Source organism: Rhineura floridana, chromosome 1 (genome assembly GCF_030035675.1).
Source record: "Rhineura floridana isolate rRhiFlo1 chromosome 1, rRhiFlo1.hap2, whole genome shotgun sequence".
NCBI classification, from domain to species: domain Eukaryota; kingdom Metazoa; phylum Chordata; class Lepidosauria; order Squamata; family Rhineuridae; genus Rhineura; species Rhineura floridana.
The window spans coordinates 303,333,158-303,347,331 of NC_084480.1; the positions used below are offsets into that span (position 1 = coordinate 303,333,158).

At 44.0% G+C, this 14,174-nt stretch overlaps 1 protein-coding gene across 15 annotated transcripts in view; it reads right to left on the reverse strand.

Moving 5' to 3' along the window:
• Positions 1-14,174, reverse strand: part of MTSS1 (MTSS I-BAR domain containing 1) — a 175,913-nt gene that overhangs the window by 135,480 nt on the left and 26,259 nt on the right. For all 15 annotated transcript variants that reach the window (XM_061606310.1, XM_061606286.1, XM_061606302.1 and 12 more), the window contains exon 3: positions 6,026-6,099. In XM_061606310.1, coding sequence (XP_061462294.1) covers positions 6,026-6,099 — 74 coding nt within the window. The remainder of the gene's footprint in view (positions 1-6,025; positions 6,100-14,174) is intronic.

Below are 14,174 nucleotides of genomic sequence, written 5' to 3' on the forward strand. Positions count from 1 at the left end.
TAGCTTCACCAGGCAGATTCTGAACTTTTTGTTCTTAATGTAAGAGTTATTGTCAGACGTTTGCCTAAACTGCAGTCACTTTTTTGTAGTTGTTCCTTACTACAGACTACATCCCCTCAACCAAAAAAACCCAATCCCTTAGATGTTGCAGTTGCACCATTTGAGACTCTAGTCAGCGTTTGGATTGACTTTGTCACAATGGTGGTAGGAAGGAGTACTGCATACACCTTAAGATCTTTAGAGGAAGAATGGGATAGTGTAGCAGCAAATTCAGAACTGCAGGGGCCCTTCATGACAGTCACCCCATGCCCCCTTTTCCATTGCTCTCCCTGTCTCACGAGTTCATACTCCACTGCGACAGACGTCCAAAAGAGCCAATCAGCATGGAAGGGGAGGCTCTGTGTTAGCTACTGAGAAGAGTCTTCTCAGTGGCTGATTCACCTCCTTTCACTCTGACTGGCTGCAAGCAGCACGAAAGGACAAGGGCTCTTCTCAGTGGCTAGCATGCTCCCTTTTCATGCTGATTGTATCATACACAGGGACCTGCCTGGAACCCAGCTCCCCAAAAAGTAATGGGTCCATGACCCTCTGTGACCCTGGACGACTACATCCTCAGGTGGGATATAAATGTAGTAATAGTAATGTTGTGTAGGGTGATAGGGCAGATCCACCACTCCTATACACCTATGTGGCTTGCTGGCAAATCCCAGGGCTGCAGCCACCACCTATTCCATATACCAAAGGGGGAAAAGAGAAGCTTTTCTCTCTCTCATATAACACTAGAACTCAGGGACATCCAATGAAGCTCAATGTTAGCAGATTCAGGACGGGCAAAAGGAACTACTTCACATAGTGCATAGTTAAACTATGGAATTCCCTCCCACAAGGGACAGTGACAGCCACCAACATGGATGGTTTTAAAAGAGGATCAGACAAATTTATGGAGGACAAAGCAATCAATGGCTACTAACCCTGATGGCTATGTTCTGCCTCCAGTGTTGGAGACAGTATGCTTCTGAATACCAGTCTCTGGAAATCACAGGAGGAGAGAGAGGTCCTGCTTCCGGGCTTCCCGCCACAGAGAAAACTACATGGGCTACTGGCCTGTTTCAGCAGGCTCTTCTTTATGTGCATGTTTGCCTCGGGGGTCCAGATTTGGCATACAGGCCACTGGCTGACGATCCGTATTCTAGGATGGTCAGCACTTGCTATAGTAGGCCAAGGACTCAAGTCTATTTGTCCAAAAACACCCCCAAAACTGATCCAGTTCATCAGCAATGAGTAATTATGCAGGGCTAGCCCCTCTACAGACCGAGCAGCAATTATGACTCAAATTTTAGCAGGGTCTTGCCATAGCTAAGGCTGGAAAGCTATCAGATACGCACTGTTGTTTCTAAACAAAGGCACCGACTTTTTCTGTATACAGTACAGCCTTTTTATTTGCAAGCTCGAGGAAGAAAATCAGCTTGAACAAATAAAACAAGCAGAACTAAGATTCATAAGGAGCTAGCATGGCGAAGAGAGACTGAATTCTATCAATCAGGAAAACGGTTTCCAGAACCAGAAACTGGTGTTACTACTGTACTCATTTCTGACTTTATCCTACACTGTTTCTGAAGAGGGTGAGAGGGAAGAAGAAAGGGAGGAGACAAAAGCCACAGGACACTGAAGGTAACTTGAGCTTTCCATTTAGACGTGTTACCATTTTAATAATACAGTATGTGTACATGAAAGTACTATACGCGAAGCGATTTTCTTTCTGCAAAGCAAGTGCTGATAAAAGCAGGTTGACGAGTAGCTCACGATGGCTATTGCAGACTGGCAGGGACAAAATGCTTCCCTCAGCTAGAATGGCCAGGCCCTAAAATAGATTGCAAGTTCCAGTAAACAATGATGCTACAAGAGAGCATTCAGCTTTACAAAACACTTTTAACCAGCCCATTTTCCATTAGATTAAAAAGAAAGAAAGCCCCTCCCTTCCTTTCCAGCATTAGGCACACAAATCCGCATTTCGTGTCTAAAGCTACTGAGAAACAACATCCTTCCAATGCAACTACACTGGCATGTTCACCTGCACAATATATCCGCTTCACCTTCATCACTGGAAGAGCCACAGCACAGTAGCAGAGCATCTGATTTGCCTGCAGAAGGCTCCAAGTTCAGTCCCCTGCATCTCCTGGTAAAGTTGGGAAGAGACCCCATCTGAAATCTTGGAGAGCTGCTGCCAGACAGTGTAGACAATACTGAGCTAGATGGAGGTCTGGCTCTGGGAAGAGGGGAGGTTCCTATGCTCCTATGAGACACATAAGCATTCTGTTGGGCTACTGTACTTCGAGCTGGTATACCTGAAAGGGAGGGTGGAACACAAAGATACTTTAACTATGCACTACACACCCACCACCCATGCATGGGGACCAGCCCTGCCTTAAGACAAGCATAAGTACCACTGTGCAGATGGCTGGGTAAAAAGAGTAGGTTTGAAATAAACGCCACAAGCGTCCTAAGTCCTCTCAGAGCAGCCTCGTTGCCCTAGTGCCATTGTAACCCTGTGCTCAACAGCCAGAGCAAAGGAATTTGCACACAGCAAGATACCAACGTGTAGAGTCACTAAACTCAGCTATCTCCATTGAGGATGTACATATATTCCTAGACAGTCACTCATCATGTGTGAAGCAACCCTTTGGAGCAAGAGGCTTACTGGGGAACTTGATATATGTAGAATCAGGCATACCCTAGCAGCTGGAGCATTAAGCAGAGAGCTATCTTCATACTCTCAGTCTATTTGGATCTCGCATGGGTAAGGGTTTCTAATTAGAAAGGTCATGCCAATATGGAACACACATCAACCCAGTCTGATCAGATATACAATCTTTCCTGAAGGTTCAAGCTTGGGGAGGGAACGCAATCTGCAAGTTTTATAGGAGAAACCAGCTATACACAGCACCAAATGGCTAGCTTGTGACATTGTGCAACAGCCATGTCCATTTTTCAACACTTAATTTTTTCTTAAAGGTGTCAAATATTTAAATCAGGAAAAATGTGCAAGGTTCTTTGACAGTGATATTACCATCATCAGAATGTAAGAAGCTGCCTCATATTGACTCAGACCAATTATCCATCTAGCTCAGTACTGTCTACACTGACTGGAAGCAGCTCTCCACGATTTCAAGCACAGGTCTCTACCAGACGCCAGAGATTGATGTTGGGACTGCATGTGCTCTACCAATGAGTTACAGACCTTTCATAATAATAATAGTAAAAATAAAAATCATCGAAGGTGATGACAGGAGGAAGAAAGGAGACATCTGTGTCTTGAAAAGTTACACTGGGGGAAGTTGAGGTCACCCAACAGTATTATCAAATACTATTTATATTTACGAGATGTGAGTAGTGTGGGATTTTTTGTGGTTTTTTTATACTGACTGTTATGCAATATTACCATTATTAGCCTCCTCGGTTAGCTAGTTGTGGAAAACTGGGGCATAAATGTAATATACTGCAGTTATTCTCGGCTTAACTTGGCTGGTTTTCCAGCAACTCTCTACCCATAGCTCATATAATATTTGGGTGAATATGGGTTACGCACACACACACGCCCATCACCTTATTGCTCTACTTCAGTCTTCATCAACTTGGTACCCACCAAATGCTATGGACTACAGCTGCCATCAGCTGATGGGAGCTGGAGTCCAAAACATCCAGAGGGCACCAGGTTGACAAAGGCTGCTCTGCTTCATCACTGGCTACTGCCCCCATAAGCCAGCAAATCTCAAACAACCAATCTACATCTGAAGCAGAAATCCCATCCTCCTTAGAACTATTTTAAGCTGCAGGTGGGGAAATCATACATTTGAGTGATTCTCCAAACAAAATCAACCAGCTTAGTACAGGGGGAAGCCAACTACAATTACCATCAAACCTGACCACTGGAGATGCTGGCCAGGGCTCATGGGAAATGTAGTCCAAAACCTCTGGACAGCGCAATGTTGGTGACTCCTGAGCTAGTATGTCGGAGAAAAGGATTCTAGGCTGGCCTCTCCCCATCCCCCACGTGCTACTTTTCCACACGTAGAAAGGATTTTTTTTGTGTGGAAAAGCATTCAAACATGAAATCCTCTCACCTGCAGCCTGCTGTGTTACAACATACACACACACACAAAGCCCCATCGGCACCACACAATTCTGCTGCAGGTGCACATCAGTTGTACGATACTATACACTTTTAAAATAACATCCGTCCTCCTCGTCAACATTACAACTGAACAGCTGGCTCAACCGTTAGAGCAGTATTAATAACTCAACCCTAATTAATTGCTCTATTTTTACCGAGCATTAGCTTGACTCCGAAAGCAAGTCACAGCACCAAAGAGGCCCTTTTCATATCTAAAAAAGAGTGTATTTCACTAATTTTGTGCAGAACTCGCATCAAACTAAACAAGGCTTAATTTAAGGATTCTTGCTTTTCTTCTTCCACCTCAGGTGTTATGATTATATCCAAGAACAAAATAGCAATGAATGGTCCTTCCTGGAAACCAATCCTTTGAAGAAGACAATCAACCAAAAGCTTTGAATTTTTACCCAGAATGTTATTGTAGTTTGTTTTAACAGCATGCCTGGACTCCCTTCTCCCATTTTGCCAGTAGGAGAAGACAGAGATGCCTGCCAGATCTTCAAAAGGCTCCTTTAGACAGGAGGGCATCTTACAAGAGAAGACAGGGAAGCAGGTAATGTAGGAGGAAGCCCGAAGCCACCAATTTTCAAATCCATCCCCTAAATTTGTTGAGATTACTCCGCAGCAAAGCACTAGAATATTGAACTGAATGTCCACTGGATGTTGTTTACAAACGCAAGCAGAGATATGTGAAGTTTTATAATAGTCTAATTTGTCAAGACTTGGCAATTAGCCACTTGCCCAGGGTGAACCGTTACTCCAGGGGCCTTGCTAAACTTGACTGCTCACAACAATGCAAAGCATAAATATGCACACATGAGCAAGCAGCAAGGCCTTCCTACCTCTGTTTTCTCCCGGCCTCTTCACCTGCCCCACCAACCTGTGACATTAGGGCAGCCTAACCAATCACCACTATGACCCCCAGAAAATCCCTTTGGACATCACAACAAATCTTGCTGTCTCCAGAGCCACAGCCTCTGCAATATCATCCATAGTTCTACAACAAAGGTAGCCACCCACGTGTCCTCCAGAGGTTGTTGAATTCCCATCAGCACCAGCTAGCACGAGCAATGGGCAGGAAAGATGGGAGTTGCAGTCCAGTAACATCTGGAGGACATCACACTCCCCACCCGTCCCTGCTCCTTGAGGGACTATGCAAAACACGGTGGACATAATAAACAAATACATAAATAAAATAACTATTATTTATATCTGCTCTTCTGCAGATATTCTTCTTTTGTAAACTGGAAATATATTTTATTCCTTCTTTCAGACAGTCAACACGCCACTAAATGTGACTCGCAGAGGCAAGCAAATAAACCATGGGCTTAACTTGTAAAGCTGCAAAACATTCATATTCTGCTCTCATAACATGCTCCGAAATATTTCAGTAAATCCCCCTTTAACAAATAAAGAAACATCCTTTTTGTTTTTAACTGAGATATCATTCAGATGGTGAAATGAGGCACCATGCCTGTTATTTACACCAATCAAACTTCAATGACAGGTTTCTGGCTTTTTGGATTCGTCCAAGCCATCTTTTTATTTTATTTTTTTTTTGCTCATGTCGTACATTTTCACACTTTGGAGGGAGCAGGGGATTATTCCACAGATGTCTAACAGATCTGCCTGTTGGCAATAGTAGCAAGATTTCAGAGAGATAGACAGCTCCCACAAATGTTAAACCACATACTATTTAGTTCGACAGAACACAACACAACACAGCCTCACCAACCTGGTGCCCTTGAGATATTTTAGACTACAGTTCCCATCTGGGTGGGGCTGATGGAGTTGTACTCCAAAACATCTGGCAGGCACCAGATTGACAACCGCTGTAGGTACACATCTGCTTACCACGTGTGTTGGTCGCCATGTCAGCCACTTTCTGAAAGGCATCCAAGAACGCAGCTGCTGCTACTACTGTCGTCCTAAAATACAAGGAGGATAACATGTTAGAAATTTCTAGTCACAGCCTATTTAGATCACTACACATCCAAAGGGAATATGTATTAACACTGTAAAAAAATTAATAAGCTAGCAGGAGCTCATTCAAGAACAAGAAGGACCAACATAGCTCTTCTCAAGTTCCACTGTACCCTTATCTCATTCTTCCTTTGAGATGGTACAGCAGAAGAGGAGAGAAACAACTTTCTTACTATTTCTTATGGGGTTTACTACAACCAAGCAACAGGTGGCATCTCTAAAGCAGAAATGGAGAACCTCTATCTTTCATATGTTGCTGCACTACATCTATCAACCTCACCCAGCATAGCCAATGATCAAGGATGATGGGCAGCCTTTCCCAACCGGTGTGCCTCCAGATGTTGTTGGACCACAACTCCCATCAGCCTCAGCCGTTGGCTGAGGCTGATGGGAGTTGTGGTCCAACAACATCTGGAGGCACACCGGTTGGGAAAGGCTGATGATGGGAGTTGCAGTCAGACAACATCTGAATGGCCAGCTCAATTATCCCTGACCACCAGCAATGCTGGATGGGATATTGGAGAACTGGGTCATCTGGAGGGCCAAAGGTCCAACATTCCTGCTCTAAAGGATGAAGACAGGCTATTAAAAAAAGTATTCTGCTGATACACAGTAAAGAACTGTATCAACAGCATCAGCCCCTCTTCACACATTACCTTTTTAGGTGTACATCTAAGAAAAGCAAGACCTAAAATGTTGGTGCAAATGCAAAAATCATGCAATTACATTGGTCCAAGAGCCAGATCTGCTCCCACTGTCAGTCATGTGTACGCTTGCTGATAAACCCAAGTTTGATACAGTGTAGTGTGCGAAACAGTCCTTGGTACAGCAGGACAGGAAAAGGAAGAAAGAACATTAAGAGCGCCAAATTACAAATCCAAGCAATTATTGAATTTGAGTGGCATGTTTGACAACTAAGCCATATTTTATAGCCTTTGAAAGTGTGGTTTATATGCACACATACACACACAGAGGAACAGACTTTTAAACAGCAGGGAAAGAGTTATTGTAAAGGGTATTTTAGGCCAGGGATGTCCAGCATGGTGCCCTCCAGATAATGTTGGACTCCAACTCCCATCAGCCCTAGCCAGCATGGACAATAGTCAGGGATTATGGGAGCTGGAGTTCAACACCATCTGGAGGGCACCACACCAGCTAGCACTACTTTAAGCTGTACTCTGAAGACTCACAAAATGCTGTTTCCTAAATCCCTGATCCAAAAATGAAACCGGCTTGTACTATCTTGTCTCCAGCATCTCCCTCTCACAGCCAAATGACAAGCCATGTGCAAGTTGTGGCACTAAAAAGGAAATCAGCTGCTAGCCTTTGCACCCTTAAAGACAGATCACGCCTGAAAAATTCCCGTTTCTTCAACCAAGGGGAAGGGTAAATCAACACCACTGTTCCCCCAAATAAATTGTTTGCCTAGCAAAGCTGCAAAAAGCAGATTTAGACCTCATAGATCTCTTCTTGTGAGGACTGAAAGAACAGGCAGAAGATAATACACCAAGCAAACTAACAGGAGATAACGGGCAGCATTCTGACCAGACTCCTACTGAACGGTCACTGTACTGGTTTGATGGCACAAAGCCTTTTTCTTAAGTCTTGCAAGAATGTGCAACAATATGGGCTTATCTCACATAGCATAGATGAAGCTCTCTAGCAAAAAAGTACATGAACATCCATCAGTCTCACTGCAAGCAAACCAGTGGTGCACAGCTAAGTACAGGGAGCAGGAGAGCCCTTAGGATTCCATGAGTCTGCAGGTGGCAGAGACAGATCAGTTTGCCCACACAGCGAGTAACATTTTAACTAGAGCAACTTCAGAGATTCTAAGCAAGTGGAGCTTCCCCTTTACATGTAATTTAGAACATCCCAGGAGATGGCCCTACCAACAGGGCAAGGGGCAACAGCTGACTCATACAGCGGATGCAGGGCACATCCACATGGAAAACAAGGTAAGTCTAGATTGTGGAGCATTGCCTACCAGGACGTTCTCCAATGAAAGCACTGTTGGCAAAGCTGCACAAGGGATACTGTGCCCCCGTGGATCACTTCAATGGTGTCTGCACTGGTGAACTTCCCAATTCATTACACTCATATTAATTAGCAGGAAGGGAGGTCCGTCATTTTGGATTTTCCAATTAGAGCACCAGTATATCTTGGGGCACCTACAAAACACTTGACATTGGTTAAGTCTGCACAGTTCCTCTCCAGAACGTAATGTGCAAGTTATGTTTGCATCTGGAGTCCGTGAGTATCCCCAACAGAGAAAGTTATGCAGGCGTAGCTTTGATTGTTCCAACACAAACATGAGAGGCGAAGCAGAGCTCAGCTGGACTTCCTCTCCTCCCTGCTTCTTTTCAAGCACGTCTTATCAGTGGCTCCTTTAGCTAAGAACACTTGATCAGCAGCATCACATGATGCATCTGTTGCTGGACTGTACCACTTCAGAATTAAGGAGAGGGAACACCCAAAAGTATCCTTCATATTAAAAAAAGAAATAAAAACACCCTATATATTCAGAACTAGCCCTGGGAGAAGTGTTCTAGTCTATCATGGTCGTTGAAAGCGCAGGGAAGACGGTTGGAGGAGCATTCAAAACAGGCATTCCCCTGAACCCCGCTTGCAGTCTCAAGAGGTACAATCTAGCTATAGATATGTCACAGAAGTCTGCTGATCATGTAGTTTGGCTCTCAGCTGAAATTTCCTGGCAAGGATTTAAGTCAACCATTCCTTCGGCACAGAACCCCAAGGAAGATGTCTTGGCTTGCAAATACAATTGTCTTTTATTCCCTTTCTGTCATGCATCTGGTAGCAGCAGGTCCCCAGATTCTTACCCTCAGTAAGAAATAAAATGTAAATCCAAGCGTCCTAAATATAGCAGGCGCTTCATGAATAAGTAGATCTTAAGGATGCCATTCACCTTAAAAGCTTATGCTGGAGTGGTTCCTTCTCTGGTTCAAATTAATTGCATATTCAGATTTAAATTTTAAAAAAGGAATCTGGGACAGGACTTTGGGGAGAAACTAAAAACAAGGGCACACAGCAGCAGGAGCAAAATAAACCGACACAAGCCCCAAATTAAGAATTCTTCAAAATGGAACATGTGGGGGCAGCCCCATACTTGGCACCATCAATTATGGGGGGGTGGAGGTGGCATCTTCTAGGAGAGATGCAACCAGCAGAAGGGTGGTTAATTCTTCTCCACTTGGTAGTTTCCCATTGCAATTCCTGCCCGATTTCTACTTTTCCCCAGAGGTTACAAACTCATCCTGGAACTCCCCAGAAGAAGAAAAGCTACCAGGGAGAGGGGTTACAAAGGAAAAACAAGCAGGGGTGACGGGGAAGGGTTAAGTAGCTGTCTAACTGCCTGCTGTTTCTCCCCTGCAAAAGCACCCCTCCCCTTCCAAAGCCACCACTTTGCCCTGTAGCACAACACAAGGATGAGAAACCCATATTTACTACTAAAAAGCAAAGTCCCAGCCTCAGGCCATCTGCACTCCCGGGCCCTAAACAGCCACAGAGAATGGTTAAGAGGCAGAACATGTCATAGGTCAGCTGACGACTTTTAAGACACACATAAAATCCAGCTTTTGCAGCCACTTGAGAATCCAAAAGAAAATCGTTAACTAAGATCTGCTGTAGGGAAAATGATTCACAGCAAGAGAGGGCTCAGAATGCCAAGCAAGCTACTCTCGTGGGGCAAGGTTTTCAACCAATGCTCACAGCACACTGTTAAAAGCAACAAGGGCATAAAAAGGTAATGGGCAGCTGGGCTGCAGTCTCTCCTGGCAATCACTCCCATCGGCAGAGCAATAATATAAATGTTAGACAGATTGAACTGGTAGCTCACAACGAAGAGGAGAGAAGAATGAATGTCAGGGGAGGTGAGTAGGATGGAGCCAGTTGGCCAAGCATACACCCTATCGGTACTATCCATTTAAAGCAGTTATCATACGATTTTAAACAGCCATGGTTTTTCCCAAGGAACCATGGGAACTGTAGTTTGGTAAAGGTGCTAAGAGTAGATGCCTATTCCCCTCACCGAACTACAATTCCCAGAGTTCCCTGAGAAGAAGGGTTAATGGTTACACCTTTCTGGGAACTGTGACTCTGTGAGGGGGAAAAGGGTCTCCCAACAACACGCAGCACCGTTCACAAACTACAGTTCCCAGGATTTTTTGGGGGAAGCCATGACTATTTAAAGTGGTTTAATACTGCTTTAAATGCATAGTGCAGATGGGGCCACTTTTGGCTATTTAGGCATTATAAATAACCACAAAATCAAATGCAGAGTAGAACACAAACCAACCCTGGTTATTATTCACCAGTTACACTAAATTCAGCTGAATTTTAGGCTAACAGCCACACACACACAACTTTGCAGTGACACTGGCAAACAGAAAGTCAGTCTCCTAAGTAATCTGTTTGTCAATTAAAGGTAAATTGTAAAATCTAAGCTTTCTGTTTCAAATGAGAAAAACAGAACAAAATCACCCCACTTCTCCCTGGAAATGTAACACATTTGCATATTAATGAGGAGAGCTTTACTAAACTTGAGCTGCTACAGTAATTCCTATCTAAAGTCTTGCAAATGGAATGCAAGAATCAATTTGTGGGGTCTACTTGTTCAGACTTTGCAAAATGTTTTCATTCACCATTAATTCCCTTGCAAACTAACCTAGATGAGGAGTTACAAACTAAAAAAATTCTAACAACATATCCACACCTAAATTTAAAGGATCTAGGACATGAAACGAGGGAAGGAAACTGAAACCAAGTCAAAGGAAGAAGGAAATGCATCCTCAATGCAGAAGGGGGGGGAGGAAATACGATCTCTGTTCTTAGTACCTTGCCAGTTTGAAGAGCATGAAAAGTTTGCTTGCTATTTTCTCCAAATTATACTAACAGAAAAAGCAGGACTGTTTCTGAAGAGATCACAGATAAATGATGTCAGTATTTCAGATGGTATTTCCTGTGACAAAGGGATGGCTATGCACATCTAGAATATTGAAGAGACAGATTATCTGATAGCAGCTACTGGCACAGTGTGACCTAACACTGCTTCTTGGAAAACAATAGCTTGCAAATCAGAAGCTAGCCATGGGACTGGATATACCTTGCTCAATACCACCTCCAGAGTGAATTTCCCTTTCCTTTCTATTGTTGCCATTACATGCACGATTCAAACAAACACACAAGGGATGGGACACCTGTGGCCCTCCAGTTGTTGCTGGACTCCAACTCTTATCATCCCTGACCACTGGTCATGCTGGTTGGGTCTCATGGGAGTTGTAGTTGTTGCTACAGGTTCCCCACGCCAGTCATACACAACGCAAACCATGGTTAATCCTCAGTGGGGACCGGGACGTGGTGCGAGATGTAAGTGTTGTTGAACCAATTGGGAGCAGTGACCACAGTGCTATTAAATTAAACATACATGTAAATGGCCAATTGCCAAGAAAATCCAACACGGTCACATTTGACTTCAAAAGAGGAAACTTCACAAAAATGAGGGGATTGGTAAAGAGAAAGCTGAAAAACCAATTCCAGAGGGTCACATCACTCGAAAATGCTTGGAAGTTGTTTAAAAACACTGTATTAGAAGCTCAACTGGAGTGCATACCGCAGATCAGAAAAGGTACCGCCAGGGCCAAGAAGATGCCAGCATGGTTAACGAGCAAAGTCAAGGAAGCTCTTAGAGGCAAAAAGTCTTCCTTCAGAAAATGGAAGTCTTGTCCGAATGAAGAAAATAAAAAAGAACACAAACTCTGGCAAAAGAAATGCAAGAAGACAATAAGGGATGCTAAAAAAGAATTTGAGGAGCACATTGCTAAGAACATAAAAACCAACAACAAAAAATTCTATAAATACATTCAAAGCAGGAGACCATCTAGGGAGGCGATTGGACCCTTGGATGATAAGGGAGTCAAAGGTGTACTAAAGAACGATAAGGAGATTGCAGAGAAGCTAAATGAATTCTTTGCATCTGTCTTCACAGTGGAAGATACAGGGCAGATCCCTGAACCTGAACTAACATTTGCAGGAAGGGATTCTCAGGAACTGAGACAAATAGTGGTAACGAGAGAGGAAGTTCTAGGCTTAATGGACAATATAAAAACTGACAAATCACCGGGCCCGGATGGCATCCACCCGAGAGTTCTCAAAGAACTCAGATGTGAAATTGCTGATCTGCTAACTAAAATATGTAACTTGTCCCTCGGGACCTCCTCCGTGCCTGAGGACTGGAAAGTGGCAAATGTAATGCCAATATTCAAAAAGGGATCCAGAGGGGTTCCTGGAAATTACAGGCCAGTTAGCTTAACCTCTGTCCCTGGAAAACTGGTAGAAAGTATGATTAAAGCTAGATTAACTAAGCACATAGAAGAACAAGCCTTGCTGAAGCAGAGCCAGCATGGCTTCTGCAAGGGAAAGTCCTGTCTCAGTAACCTATTAGAATTCTTTGAGAGTGTCAACAAGCATATAGATAGAGGTGATCCAGTGGACATAGTGTACTTAGACTTTCAAAAAGCTTTCGACAAGGTACCTCACCAAAGACTTCTGAGGAAGCTTAGCAGTCATGGAATAAGAGGAGAGGTTCTCTTGTGGATAAGGAATTGGTTAAGAAGCAGAAAGCAGAGAGTAGGAATAAACGGACAGTTCTCCCAATGGAGGGCTGTAGAAAGTGGAGTCCCTCAAGGATCGGTATTGGGACCTGTACTTTTCAACTTGTTCATTAATGACCTAGAATTAGGAATGAGCAGTGAAGTGGCCAAGTTTGCTGACGACACTAAATTGTTCAGGGTTGTTAGAACAAAAAGGGATTGTGAAGAGCTCCAAAAAGATCTCTCCAAACTGATGAATGGGCAGAAAAATGGCAAATGCAATTCAATATAAACAAGTGTAAAATTATGCATATTGGAGCAAAAAATCTTAATTTCACATATACGCTCATGGGGTCTGAACTGGCAGTGACTGACCAGGAGAGAGACCTCGGGGTTGTAGTGGACAGCACAATGAAAATGTCGACCCAGTGTGCGGCAGCTGTGAAAAAGGCAAATTCCATGCTAGGGATAATTAGGAAAGGTATTGAAAATAAAACAGCCGATATCATAATGCTGTTGTATAAATCTATGGTGCGGCCGCATTTGGAATACTGTGTACAGTTCTGGTCGCCTCAGCTCAAAAAGGATATTATAGAATTGGAAAACGTTCAGAAGAGGGCAACCAGAATGATCCAGCAGGCTCCTTATGTTCTTATGTTAACACTAAGTTTCTACATAACTATAGCTTCCAAAATTACATCAAACCATAGGTTCAAACTTTCATTTACATGAGAGTCATGGTTAGCAGCACTGCATGTTTACAGAACGCCATGGTTAACATTAACAGGAGAAGAACCCCGTTCCGCGCCCGGAACTTACCGGGCGAAGGGGCGAGTTTGCGGCCGCAGCCAGGCTGCCATCTTCTGGGGGTGTGCGTGCAGAGAGGGGGCAGGGTGGCGGAAGGCCATTTAAGGCCGCGCCGCCAGCTTCCTGCCCTCCTTTTGAATTTTGGCGGCGCCCGCCTGACCCTCCCTCAGCTGCAGTATATAAAATTATGCATGGCATTGAGAAAGTGGATAGAGAAAAGTTCTTCTCCCTCTCTCATAATACTAGAACTCGGGGACATTCAAAGAAGCTGAATGTTGGAAGATTCAAGACAGACAAAAGGAAGTACTGCTTTACTCAGCGCATAGTTAAACTATGGAATTTGCTCCCACAAGATGCAGTAATGGCCACCAGCTTGGACGGCTTTAAAAGAAAATTAGACAAATTCATGGAGGACAGGGCTATCAATGGCTACTAGCCATGATGGCTGTGCTCTGCCACCCTAGTCAGAGGCAGCATGCTTCTGAAAACCAGTTGCCGGAAGCCTCAGGAGGGGAGAGTGTTCTTGCACTCGGGTCCTGCTTGCGGGCTTCCCCCAGGCACCTGGTTGGCCAGTGTGAGAACAGGATGCTGGACTAGATGGGCCA